The sequence below is a fragment of the Lepisma saccharinum genome, chromosome 19, assembly GCF_977018435.1.
Source record: "Lepisma saccharinum chromosome 19, izLepSacc3.1, whole genome shotgun sequence".
NCBI classification, from domain to species: Eukaryota; Metazoa; Arthropoda; class Insecta; order Zygentoma; family Lepismatidae; genus Lepisma; species Lepisma saccharinum.
In genome coordinates this window covers 8,091,283-8,106,466 of record NC_139247.1, presented here as the reverse complement: position 1 = coordinate 8,106,466, position 15,184 = coordinate 8,091,283, and the positions used below count along the sequence as shown (strand labels likewise).

The window sequence follows — 15,184 nt, the reverse complement described above, 5'->3', positions numbered from 1 at the left end:
CTGTTACTCCTGAGGCTAGCAGAATTGCTGTATTTAATAAAGGTACTTGTATTGGGTTAAATGGAGTAATCCCCCTTGGTGGTCATAGTATTCCTAGTTCAATTGTCGGGGACAATCTTCTATGGAAAAATGCTCAAAAGAATGATACGAAAAATAATACTTCTGAAATAATAAATAAAATTATACCTCATCGTAATCCTATTATAACTTGATTTGTATGTAATCCTTGATATGTTCCTTCTCGTGAAATATCTCGTCATCATTGAATTATTGTAAGGAGTATTGTTGTTATCCCTATTAATAATAGTACTATATTTTGTTGGTGAAATCATCTAATTATCCCTGTTGTTAATATTATTGCTCTAAGGGCTCCTGTTGCTGGTCATGGGCTTTGATCTACTAAGTGATATGGGTGATTTTGATTTGCTGACATTAGTTATTTTGATTCTCTAGAATAAATAGCAATTAATAAGGCAAATACATAAGACTGAATAAATGCTACGGCTGTTTCTATAATAATTAGTATAACTTGTGCTAAAATTAGTACTGAAATCCCAATAATTTCTAATACTGTTCCTGCATTTCCAATTATTGATATTATTAAATGGCCAACTATTATGTTGGCTGCTAGTCGTACTGATAGAGTTATTGGACGAATTAGGTTTCTAATCATTTCAATCCCTACTATAATTGGTATTAATAGTGCTGGCACACCTTCCGGTACTAGGTGTGCTAATATATGTTTTGTGTTATTAATTCACCCGAATATTATTAATGATACATGAGTTACCACCAGATAGATGACACGATGCATGCTATTAAAAGATATTCCAGTTCGAGTTACACAGAAGCTATATGAAACTTGTTTTTTTCTTTATTTTTTTACTTTTCTTGTTTCTTTCCAGTAGCTATGAAAAGTTTTATTTCTGAGCATTCATTTCTAAGCAACATGTGTTGCTTGTAGCTTCTCGCTTTGCTATGATAGCTTGCTATATATAGAGTGTTTGGTTTTTGCTTGGTAGATAGGATGGTATTCTAAGTAGTGATTCTTGATCATCTTGCTTTGCTATCTAAGGCATCAGACTTTGGACTCTATGTACTGGACATCATTCAGGTATTTATGTCACTCCATAACTGGTTGGATTATTTCAGTTTAAAACACTTGAGGTGAGGATGATGTATCAGGCACACACTTGACCTTCAAATTTTCCATGTTATTTTTTTTATTGTCACGTGGACATCAACTGTGTATTTAGTTTCGAGACATATAGGTCATTTAGAAGAACTTTTACCATCAGCCATATTCACGTGTCACAGAGAGCAGGCCTGATTCAAGTGCTTTGCAAATATTGGCTTCACTAATAAATATACAGGGTGGTGTAAAATTCCGTTTACAACGCGGAGGAGGTGAATTGCCAAGTGAAATGAAGACGAAAATGTAAATGGAATTTTGTCAAATGATGCACCATGCCAGAGCTAGAGGATGCAAAAATCGTGTGAAAATGGACTTCACACCTCCATATGCCAACATATAGTAGTCATAAAGAAGATGCGGCACGATATTACCAAAGAAAACACACCTGGGCTAGCGAATGATGCACAAATCGCGTGTCGAAAATGAATGCGGCAGGGATTCCCCACAAGAAGTGCGGGATTCCCAGGAATATGTCCGACATGGAACGCAGGTATCGAATGGGGGTACAAAGGGAAATGACGAAGATCACAGCACCTGAAGAACATTTCGCCAGGAAGTGTCCGAAAAGCAGGCTGCAGAAGGGGATTCCCCAGAGAAGAGGGGACACAGACAACATGTGCAAGAGGTGTATGATGACACACACGTACACAAGTAGTATTCTTTATTGGCCGTGGAAATGACATACGATACATATCACAGAAGTTGTTGAAAATGTCCGCCAGCCACATTTACACACAGACGGCATCGGCGTAGCAGGGATGCCCTGGTATGCTCAAATACATTGGGCATGTCAGAGATCATCCCAGCATTGACGGTAACTCGAGCAACTAGGTCCTCCACACTTTCCACCGGGGTTTCGTAGACCAGCCTCTTCATTTCGCCCCACAAGAAGATATCTAGCAATGTGAGGTTGGGTTACCGAGGTGACCACAGAATAGGTCCACGCCTACCAATCCATCTATCACCATATGTATTGTTGAGTACAGCTCTGGCTCGGCGGTCAAAATGTGCAGGGGCACCGTCATGTTGATACCATACATCTTGCCTAATTGCAAGGGGTACATTTTCCAACAGTTCAGGTAGAACTTCCCGTAGGAACACACAATAGTTCCCACCAGACAAAGTATTGGGCAACACGTACGGACCTATCAGGTTGTCCCTGACAATGCCACACCACATATTCATTGTGAACCATCGCTGAAAATGACGCTCAATGATTGCATGCGGGTTTTGCACGTCCCACACATGACTATTATGAGTATTGAAGTTGCCTTCTCTGGTGAATAGTGCCTCGTCGGTCCACAACACTGCATTTGGAAAATTGGGGTTTGCAAGGGTTTGTTGCAAATACCACTGACAAAAATCAAGGCATAGGGGAAAGTCCGTTGGTTACAGGTGTTGCACCATCTGCACTTTGTATGGGTGCATACCCTCATCGTGCAGCACGCGTAACACATTGGTATGGTGTACATGGGCAATGGCACGGGTGCTGGTGCCTGGCATCTCCTGTATCCTGTCCAACACTTCCTCCTCAAATTGGACACTGCGCACACTGCACGGTCTGCCACGATCCCACACCCTAGGTCGTACAGATCCAGTTTCACGTAAACGAGCATCCACCTGTTGAAACAAGACATGTGATGGTAGGCGCCGATTTGGAAATCGTTCGCGATACACACACCTTGCCTGATGGATGTTTTGGTGTGTCTCACCGTAAACGAGATGCATATTGGCAAGCTCGTTGGTGGTGTATGTCACCATTGTCAGGCTCACAAAGGAGCACATGAATACGTACGAAACTAACTTGTGATGTACCGTTCATGACTACAGCACTGAACACTCCACACCTAGGTGTCCACCCCATACAGACAACACAGATGGTACACACTACGTACTTCCTAACGGTCACTTTAGCAATATGCTCAATTTCACCACGCCTCAGGATGAACACCTTGCGACAACACGCGTAACTGACAGGCAGATCGCTAGTCGCGTACACTGATGCGTTGTTTGTACGTACGTATACCAGCGATAGCGGGCCGTGACAGGTGGCATCCTGCCGAGCGCCTCTAGCAGAGCTTTATATACTACTACGTCTTCTGTCGTAATATTTGGAGCCGATATCAGTACGTGCTGGTCGTTCTCTCACGTGTACGTACGTGGATAATACTTGTGTCCGTGTGTGTCATCATAGTACACCTCTTGCACATGTTGTCTGTGTCCCCTTTTCTCTGGGGAATCCCCTTCTGCAGCCTGCTGTTCGGACACTTCCTGGCGAAATGTTCTTCATGTGCTGTGACCTCCGTCATTTCCCTTTGTACTCCCATTCGATACCTGCGTTCCATGTCGGACATATTCCTGGGAATCCCACACTTCTTGTGGGGAATCCCTGCCGCATTAATTTTCAACACGCGATTTGTGCATCATTCGCTAGCCCAGGTGTGTTTTCTTTGGGGATATCGTGCGGCATCTTCTTTATGAGTACTATTTGTCAGCATATGGAGGTGTGAAGTTCATTTTTACACGATTTTTGCATCTTCTAGCTCTGGCATGGTGCGTCATTCGACAAAATTCCATTTACATTTTCGTTTTCATTTCACTTGGCGATTCACCTCCTCCACGTTGTAAACGGAATTTTGCACCACCCTGTATATATACACCAGTATATATTAAACATCCATTGTTACATAAACTCTCAGTTAATATTTTTATTTATGCACTACTCTGATATGCGAGATTGAGAATATGTTGAGGCCCTACCCCTACATCCCATAAATCTTTCTTCATGGCACAGCCCTATATAGATGGAAAACTTTACCTTTTACTACACTGATATAACCCTTGAACACTTCATTTAATCCTTAATATCCTTTGCCCCCTGGACTCTTCTTTTACCTTCTTTCTTCCTTAAGTTTTCACTAGCCCTTTCCCTTTTTTCCCTTTTTGTATACTAATGTTTAATTGACTTAAGTTTTAATGAACAGGGTGGTACAAAGCAACATCTACTGTACAGACAGAACTGTTGTCCGTGCCTCCCTGATAGCATGGTGGTAATGTCATTGCCTTGTAATCAAAGTATCCAACGTTAGATACATGGTTGGGACGTGTAGTGGATTGTATCCCAAGGTAAACTATAAGTCCAGTCTCTATTAGCGTTTCTGTAGATACATTGTTGCAGACACTCACAAATTAGTAAATACTTCACACTAGAACCCAAGTTCAAGATCCATATTTGATTAATGTTACTCTTATTTGTGAACTTTTTTTTTAATATTTTGTGTGTACTAGATGTTGATGTTGCTGACCACAAATCGCGATGCATTTGAAATATTGTGCATTGTATTAAAGATTGAATTACCTAGCTTCTGTATTATTCTGTAAGTTTATGAATTAGGTCTTCCTTATTTCTGACAACATGTGCAAGTATATACATATGAATAACAAATATTGACCTAATTTTTATTGTTTTTTGAATGATCGTTTTGTTTTAAGTTACTTTGCAATTCTATCACCTTTGGCTAATCACAAAGGTGTGGATATATGCACGTCAAGTATCTGAGCAATGCTCGCCATAAGATTTTTGCTCATTGAGCAGACAGATCATTTACTTGACGCAATTTTCTGAACGTGGTTATTACACTGATGAGAAGACATTCACAAACACAAATGGGTGAAACACAACAAGACCCCAAAAAAGGATTATATTGGCTGTGGGTTCACGAGTAAACGCTTGTCATGATCCACACACAATCTAGCCAGAGGTTATACTGGCTGTAGGTTCAGATGCCAGAGCCTCATTAGTCTGTAACAATGCAGTCCTGAGTGTACTAGGTAAAGAATTGACACTTTTAGTGCCTTGTGAGCAGACCACTTACCCCAGTAGTTGGTAGTCAACTTTTATATTTATTTAATTCTTTCTTTTAGGCAACAACTCCACTGCATTCATCAGATACTGTGTGCACCCATTGTTTGGCAGAGATTGATATTTTTCACTATTTCCTCCAAGCATGTGTTAATGCTGATGTGATGGTGAAAGATGAGACGTTTATCAAGAGGGTGAATCTCAATCAAAGAGAGGCAGAACAGGTAAACGATGGTAATTTTCAAATATTAAGTTAGTATGACCAAAAGAGAAAAATGTCCATTCCTGGGGAAAATATGCATATTTTATTTTGACATGTGTAGGAACAGTTCTTGAGGTATGGCCCAAATATTGGCACCATGTTGGATTTTGCACATTGCTTTCTTTCTTATATCAAGGATAGTGTTAAAAAAAAAAAAAAAAATTCTGGTACTCTTTCACCAACCAAGATTTTTTTTTTTTTATAACTGATTGCTACTTTTTCATTCATTTTCAGCCTAAACCCTTAGACATAAGAACTTGAAAATCCTCATATAATGAACATCTTCAACATGTTTTTGTGCTTGTCTTTTGTGGAGATCAATGTAAATAGACAAATGAACCAGCACATTATTCTTACAAGTGCAAACTTCAGTGATCATAATGCTTCACAAAAAAGTTGCTTCTTTGGTAGCTATCTTTTGATAACCTGTAGATACTTTATCACTCGTAGCTGAAAACTTAGGAAATCTGCAGATAAAAATAATCTTCCTTAATATGGGGCTTATATCTCATAATCAGGTAGACTGTGGACTGTAATATCTCCTGAATTTTCTACGCATCTTCCAATAAGATATATGTAGCTAAAATAAGTTGTAATTCCAGTGCAAGTTTTAATTACATTTTACTTTTTGAATATTTTACTGGATTCTATTTCTTCTTCCAGGTCAATGTGGTGAGTGAAACGTCAAGTGATGATGGTGATTTCAATGAGTCTGAAGAAAATGGGTCTGCAGTTGTTGATCCTAACCCCAGCTTAGAGAGCAACTCAGAGTCACAAGAAGAAACATCAAGGTATGGAAGTGATTGCAGATATTGTGTTATGACAAGGGTATGGATTTTCAGGTACTAATACATGTGGGAAGATATCATATATACACTATATTGAATGACACTTGTTCACTTCTAAGAATTATTACCAGCATCTTCCTATTCAGAGAACTTAATACAGACACTAAAATACACTCACACTCCACATGAGGGCATAACAAACTTTTTACATTGTCATTGCAGTACCACCTCCTTCAAATCATCATTCTCGGTAAATGCATTTTCAACCTGAAATAAATTGCCCAAAACCATAACTAACCAATCTTAAGTTCAAAGCAAAAAACTTTATTCTATACAAACAGTTTGAACACATGAATGAAATTATATCCCACAATGGGTCAGTGTCGAAACCCTTACTCAACTTGATATTATTTCATATTAAATATTTCTCTGCTTCTACCATTAAACATACACACACATGGCTTACATATATATGTATGTGTGTGTGTGTGTGTATATATATATATATATATATATATATATATATATATATATATATATATATTAACACAGGAATAGGGTCAGAAAAGGTGCCAGAAGGGCGGATAAATACAAATTATGAAGGAGACAGTAAACACTTACCACACGAAGAGAAATAATTCTATATTTCGCGATCTGAGTCGCATTTTCATGATAGAAGATAAAAGATCGACGACACTTGTGGAAGAGGCACAGAATACTGACCGTAGCGTCTGTACGATCAGTGTTGCCAGAAACAGTTGATAGGAAACATGAAGTACTTTAGCCAGTGTTTACTGTAAGGTGGGTAGGTAGTTTTGGGGAGGAGAGGAAAGAGTTACTGGTTGGCTAGGTTGAGTCCGGGGGGTATAGTGGCGGCATGCCTGCTATATAGGCCCTTTCCCATCGCCTGCGGAAAGATGTGTCAGAGCAGGGGGGGGGGGTAAAAGATGGATGATGGCAACACGGAAGCAGTTATTGAAGGTTGTGTTATGGCTGTTGGTGTGGATGGCAACTGTGAAATCGGAGTTTTGGGTGGAGGAACGGTGATTATTTATCCTTAGATTCAAGGGGGTGGAGGTTTCGCCTAAGTAAAAGTTGCCGCAGATTTGGCAGATGAGGGTGTAAATTAGGTTGGACGAGTGGCAGGTGCCCTTAGGGTGAAGGGTGAACTCATCTGCTGCTGTGGGGATCAGGAGGGTGGGGGAGGTGATGAGTATGGGACAGGTCTTGCATCTGGGTTTGTTGCACCTGTGAGCTGGGGGAAGTGGTGCAGAAGGGGTGGGAGTGTTTTGGACCAAGATGTTTTGGAGGTTAGGGGGGCGACGGAAGACGACCCTAGGTTTATATATCTATATATATATATGCATGTGTGTGTGTACTTAGTTTTGTGTAGTTTTACTTGTATAGCTACATATATCCTTAATTGTATGATTACAGTTGATAGTTTTGATTTGATTTCCAATTGTCCACACATTGTTGTTTTGTATTTTTCTTTTTTCTTCTTTCTTTTTCTTATTTGATATATATGCTGTTTGTATAAACTGTGTGTCAACTATAGATGGTATTCTGACAAGGATTAGGTGGGAAAACAACACTTGCTGAACCTCGCCAGCTAAATAAAGATATTATTATTATTATTTTATTATTATTTTCTTCAGTCACCACATTAGGACAGTAGCAGAGTAAAGATGCATCCTTTGATGGATGTGGAGGCCTTTTTTGTCTCCCCTGACATTTGGCATCCAACACATATGAACCCGTCCTCCCCCCTTCAAAGAAAAAATGAATTGTCATGTGTGTCATAAAACACCATAATACTTGCTGCACATACAATTCATTCTAAGTTTTGGAAACACACAAAACAATATTCTATATTTTAAATTTAAATAAAAAGAAAAATATTTTTTTCACAAGTCGGAATAAATTGACTGTGTACAGCAGATGACAGTAGGGACCAGTATCAGTGCCAGAATGAAACACCTTACTCTCTACCCCCCATCCACCCCCCATCCCAACAAACAAGACAAGCTTTGTGATTTGTACCCTGCACACGCACATCAATGTGTTTTTTTTTTTCATAACAAGAAGCAAGTTCCTTTGGCATGTATAGAGCTGTAAAATGGGATATATTATCATCCTAACCAAAATGGAAGTTGGTAGGCAATAAATTGATTGATTGATTGATTGATTTGTTGTTTAAGTCCACTTTATGCACAGTAAGGCTAATCGGGACTGGATTTAAAGTGGGATCCGAACCACTATGTGCCTCCACCGGGTATCAAACCCAGTACCCCTTGATTACAAGATGACGACACTACTACTGCGCATCGAGGAGGCCACATTAGACAATAAAAAACAAAATAGTTGGTGTGTAATTAGTGCAACTAAGTAACTGACCCTGATCCTTGCTATTGCAGTGTCCTTTTTATATGATATCATGAGTGACAAATGTGGTTGTGTCACTTTTTTTCTGTGGTGCTGCACCATTTCGAAATTGATTTAAACAATGATTTTAAATTAGGGCTGAACCGATGTCAATGTATCGGTATCGGCCGATACCAGTGGTATCAGTATCGGAAAATATCGGTTGGAATTCATCTACCGATACCAGCCGATACTTGTATGGGATTTCGGTCTTAACGGGATTCGCAAAAATGCCGCGCTACACTTTCGCGGAGTCTAATTATTATGGGAATTATGCAAAAGTCAAACTTTCTGTCCATTTCGCACCGATTTTAAACGAAAAAACTATACTTTGTGATTACATAATATCCATTGTAATATTGTGATGCGATTCTTGAATTTAAGGCAAATTTCTTGTTAAATTGATGTATGTAATTGGAGAAGAATATTTACACACCAATATTGTTCATTATTTTTAACAAATTTAAATTATAGAATTTTTCAAGTATCGGTATTGGTATTGCTGGGAATCGGTAAGAGTATCGGTATCGGTCCAAAGTGGTATCGGCTCAGCCCTATTTTAAATACATCATAATTCGACATAAGTAACCGCTAAAAGTATCGCACCTGAACAACCAGATATGAAGAAAATTTACAATGCTCTCAATATTTATGCTGAATTCAAGTGTAGCATAAATATTCTAGAGATATCTTGACTCTTACATCCTTAAGTGAGGCAAAACTGCCTCCCCCATGGTTTAGTGATGTAGTAGCAAATGTGTCGCCTTTTGCAAATTTCGATACAAGGGTAGCCTAATCTTGGCTGTAATAATTGTAAATTGAGATCCAAACCAATAAATTGTGTACCTGTATGTATCATACCAGGGAGTCCTTTAATGCAAAGCAACAGCATTAGCCAAACCTGTTTTCATACAAAGGCGGCCAAGATCTAACTTCATCATTGAGAAAGCCTGTGGATGGAATTTTAGTCGTAACATTTAGGACAAGTTATGTGAGATGTTGAGTCATATATTTTGTATATAGTTCTAAAAATCAATTATTTCATGGAGAAAAAATAGGGCTTGAGCTTTCAAAGTCGAATCCCCTCCCCCAAAATATGTATCTCTTTTTAGCCACTGTTCTATTGGAGAGGTTCTTTGTAACTTTTATTGACCAGTGTATTACTGACTTCAAAATATTTTATGTATATGGCAAAATGTCTGTGCACAAAATAGTATGCCTCAATGGAACAGTGTTCTGATAAAATGAAAATACAAAAAGGGGATGCCATGGCTAATGCTCTAGCAGTCAGACCACCCACTTTCTGCCATATAGTGGAAAGCACAAAAACTGTTCATTGTAGTACATGGTGCTGTGTTGGTTATTTTTGTCTTGCATTCTACATGCTTTTAAAGAATGGAACTTTCCATGTGCTCTTGCATATGTTGACAGCACCTTGATTGGTTGGTTATTTATATTCTTGAAGTTCTCATGTGTAAAATAAAGTGAATGAACATTGTGATGGACAGTTTATTTGGAAATACCACAGGCATTTTTTGTTCCATATTTAGCTAATTGCAAAAATGGGGATGAGTGATGATGTGATGAATTTAATGAATAGACCCTCACAAACACCCTAGTCTGGATTCGAACCTAGTACTCCTAGCATCATAGCATGACTCCGCCATGTAGCCCAGCCATTAATAATCTGAATCCATGTCAGGTGTAGTTGGAGCAGAGAGGTGGCAGAGAAAACGAGGGCAGTTTCAACTCCATGTAGTGTTATGCTCGGCTGCCATATTGCAACTTTCACTTTGTAGAGACAGCATTTATTCCATAGACGATCCAAAAGTGGACATATAATCAATAACAATGTTTTATAAGGATTATAAAAGAAGTAGTCACATGTCAAATTTTCAACTGCAATTGGAAATAGGTAGAAATGAGTTATGTTGTTTTTGTGGCATCTGGTATTTTGCACCTTTTCTCCAGAGCAAAATGGGTGATGTTAAATCTAACACTTGATGGGAAAAATGACAACTGTACTGCTTGAGAGGCTTTCGATTCAGACGACTTTCACATGAAAATGATGGGATAGAAGATAATGGTGCATCATTGCTGTCAAGGTTGATCAATTGGAGTACATGATCCTGAGAACAATTTTAAACAAATTAATGGAGACACAGAATGCATTCACTTCTATTTTGTAGTAAAGAGAAAGTGACACTGAAAATGGAAAACCCATGCTTTTGAGAAGAGAAAGAAAGAGCTATGAAATATTCTTGTCGGTGTTTATTTAACAACGATCATACAACAAGGAATAATGTACAGGGTTGTCCAAAAGTATGGAGACACCTGAATAAATGTTAAATTACATACTGTTCTGCGAAACTAACACTACAGGTTTGTAATAGGAGTTGGGGAAATGTTATTCGGCATATGCGGATGATGATCGCCATCTTGAATTCAACTTCAAAATTTTAAAGGTGAAGGGGGTGATATGACATATCAAAGCAGGCTAAAATATCACGAGAAATGCAGTGGTGAAGGTTATTTTGACATATCTTTAACCAGTAAAAAAGTTATGAATGGATTCTTGTACCAATATGCTCCTTTTCGAGGTGTCAGAAAAAAGCATGAAAATGGCTCTAACGTGTCAGTAATGCATCAAGATCATACTGACATCTAGTGATATAAGTTTACATGCCAATGGACATGATTTTAATCAGGGATACTCCAGAAGGGTTGAATTATGTGAATGGTTGTTTAAACAATTACAGTGTGATGCTTCCACTGAAATGAAAAGTCCTTCTCATTCACATGGCCAATTTTTATGTTCACGAGTTAATAAACAAAATGAACAGTTTTTTTTTTCATCTTTCCTTACAGAAAAAGGTACTTTTTACAGAATTTATCTTGTTTGTTTTTCATGCAGAGCACCACAATGCTATGGAAATGTTGTGAGACAGTTTCTGTCTAAAGTGAGTTATCAGATAAAATTATCACGTATTCTGTTTATTAACTTCCTTATGAGCATAAAGACTGGCCTCGTCAGTGTGAAGGACTTTTCATTCCAGTGGAAGTATCACACTGTAATTGTTGGAGACAACCATTCACAAATGGGAAATAACTGCCTTCTGATTTAAAATTTGAAGTAGAATTGAAGATGGCGGCCATCATTTTCATATGCCCTATGTTTTCCCCCAGCCCTAATACAAACGTGTACTATTAATTTCACGGAACAGTATGTCATTCAACTTTTATTCAGGTGTCTTCATACTTTTATACCACCCTGCATATGTATGTTCTAAAACTTTAGATGAAACACAACAATGTGATGATTAATTGCAATGCAACGTCAAGCTGAAATGTTTTATTCAATAGAGGTACTGTGATTAGTGGTGAAGTAAACAAGAAAGTATTGTGTATATGGTTGCAATCATTTCATCTCCTCATGAGAAATTAATTTATAACCACATATAATGTACTTTGTTCACAGTAGTTTTTGCTTCTAGTTAAAAATTACTTTTTATTGCAAATAACACTGTAACACATCATTGTAAGATCACTATACATCCACCTGAGACAGTGTTTGAGAGAAATCGCATGCTTCCACTTCCTCCACTGTCCTGTCAGAATGATTGATTAATTTGGTTTATTTTAATTTATTTTTCTATCACTTTTGGCTAATTACAAAGATAAAAATGGGTGATTATATGATGAAATTGATGAAGGGACAGACCCCCCTGATGGTGCAGTTGTAGCATCATCACCTTGTAATCGAGGAGCCTCAGGTTCAATACCCTGTGGTAGCACATAGTTGTTCGGATACCACTTTAAACTGTACGTCCAGTCCCAATTAGCCTTTCTATGCATAAAGTGGACTTAAGGTGATCTCCTACCCTGACGAAGGTTGGGGCATTTTCCATGTAAGCTTATGGGGTTTTGGGGGTATCTTTGGTCACGATTGTCTTGAGAACCAGTTGACAAGAATTTCAAATTTTAACTGAACACTGAGAAAGGTTGTTTCTAGAGAACTACTGATTAATATTTTCATTTTCTGCAACAACGTCTCGAAAACTGATTAATTCATTTTACTATTTGTTCATTTTTTCGACAGGGCAACCCTGCAGAGAGCCTAGTCGGCTCTTTGCAGAACCTCGTTCATGACTAATGAGCTGGGAGGAGAAGGGAGGGAGACCCGAGGAGAGCTCACCAGATGTTTTAGAGCTGCATAAATTGGTTATGGGTATATATATCCGGGGAGGGAAGCCCTGTGAAGATTGAACTGGGTATTTTTTAAATTAGAGGGCTAGATTGAAAATGGACAGAATAATGTGTTCACGAATGCGAATAGGATCGGGCAGTTTCCTGTTGAGGAAGAAACTGAAAGTGGGTGTGGTCTGCAGCTGTGGTCAAATTCCAAGAATTCAAAGAATCATGTTTCGCTGAGTGCTGTCCAAACGTTTGGAACTCTAAGGGAGGTACTTTCTCGAAGTACTGGGATGTCAAAAGTATGCTGTAAATAATTGCTGATCTCAAGGAGGGGTTGATGGTGACCTATTCTCCAGTATATTGATGTCAAGAAGAGAGATGAATTACATAATGCCCATTTTAAAAAAAAATTCGGCAATGGAATAAAATATTGATATTTTGTGATGATTAGAAATGTAAATATCTGTCTTATCACTAGTGTGCGCAGGGGGAGAAGCTGAAGGGCTACAGCCCATCCTGAAATTTTGAGAAAATGAAATAAACCACAGGTTAAATAGTTCATGAATATCTGGGTAATGAATTTCTAACAGTTATCCAGATCAGCCTCCCCCCCCTTGCGCAATAGCATGTCCCCCCAGATGATGCCATAATTTCCATAAAGCATTTCTATTAGGACTGTGTGTCGATTACTATCCTAACGTTTTTTAGCTTTACTGAACACTACTTGGTCTGCCCCCTACTCCAAATTATTCCTTTTCTTCATCTAGCAGATTAAATGTGGTGCACCTAGTAGCAAAAGTGACAAGGAACCAACTAAAGTGAATTAATTACTAATAAAATATGTTCCTCTCCGTCTCATCGCACACATTGCAGCACGATGTCCTTTTTATACATATATTTAAAAAAAAATATGTTGAATTTTATGATATTGAAAGAAAATATTGCCCTCCCCAAGAATTTTGATGGCGTGGTATGCGTCATTATCACCTCCCTGTTCCTGTTGACACCCCTGGTCCAGATTGATGCTCCATAAAATGCACAAATCCGTACATCCTAGTTCTCAAATGAAGTGGCTTATTTTGTGAAGTGAAATGAACAACCATTTTGATTGATCCCTCTATGTCAGTTGCATGTGCCCGGTGCGTGCGTTTTGTGTAGCTATATCATGGGGCCTTGTTCTGTACTCTTCTCCTGGAAATGTCAAGTAATATTTCTTACATTCATTTTATATTGGGGCTGGTAACAGTGACCGATTTGAAGGGGGAGTTGGGGAATCTCTACATTTTCTTCCCCCACCTCTACATCTTCTTAAATTCACAACCAGGGAAGGAATTTTTCCTTTCCATGTTTCATATAATTTTTTTGCTTATTAATGAATTTTTATAGTTAATTTCACACTAGTAAGTTGGTGTTAATTGTTGGGTTTTACACCAACATTTCAATTAAATTGGTGGTTTGCAAGGAATTTTTGAAAAATTTTCTTGCTCACAAATCTAATGTTATTGTACGATTTACATCAAGTTTTTAATTGATAGATAGCATAGGTGCGCCGTTAAATTATTGTTTGTTTTCAATATATATCTAAATAGAAAGGATTTTGCTGTAAATTTTTTCCTCATAGAAATCTATTTCAACTGTTCTGAGTGTGTACAAATATGATTCAATGTTTTATTTGAAGCTAAAAATAATATGTTTTATACGTTTGCACATAATAATAACAGTAATAATAATAATAATGATGAACATTATTTGAATATTTGCATTTCTGTATCCTTTACTTTGAACTAGGTCCATAGCGATGCACTTCCATCAGACCTTGATATTCTCAAATTAGTGAAGGATAAATTTACAGAACATGAACAGCTACTGTTACATTCGTTACAGCCCACCCGAGATCAATTCTTGCTCCTGGAGCCCTGATAGATAAAAGGAAATAAATCGGCACGTATGTTTTGAAGGATTCTTGGCACACCCCATGAGGGAAGAAAAAATGCTGTCTACTGCCTTGCCTTCCGAAGGTAAAAATGTCCAAATGTGAAGATAAAAAGCTGTGACATTCCCACCCCGTTCTACATTTCTTCAATTGAAACACTGCCTGGTAGCATATTTTCTCACTCGTTTCCACTTTTCTTGTTTATTTGATAGATGGTTTACCTGACAACACTCGTCAGTAACACAGTACACTAGAAATTAAGTCATACATTTATAACACACACACACATTTAAAAGTTTTATTTGCCAAATTCCAAACTCTCGAGATGTCCCATGGTTGACGTCACCCGTCGAGGTTCACGAATGGTTACAAATTTCTCCGAATGCCAGACCACCTCCCTTAGAGTTCCAAACGTTTGGACAGCACTCAGCGAAACATGATACTTTGAATTCTTGGAATTTGACCACAGCTGCAGACCACACCCACTTTCAGTTTCTTCCTCAACAGGAAACTGCCCGAAGGGGAA

At 38.2% G+C, this 15,184-nt stretch overlaps 1 protein-coding gene across 1 annotated transcript in view; it reads left to right on the top strand.

Moving 5' to 3' along the window:
• Positions 1-4,288: 4,288 nt before the first annotated feature.
• The window catches only part of LOC146002773 (uncharacterized), a 32,946-nt gene continuing 22,050 nt past the window's right edge, over positions 4,289-15,184 (top strand). The window contains exons 1-3 of the mRNA XM_083140709.1: positions 4,289-4,321; positions 5,120-5,281; positions 5,983-6,110. Of these exons, the coding sequence (XP_082996835.1) occupies positions 4,289-4,321; positions 5,120-5,281; positions 5,983-6,110 (323 nt within the window). The remainder of the gene's footprint in view (positions 4,322-5,119; positions 5,282-5,982; positions 6,111-15,184) is intronic.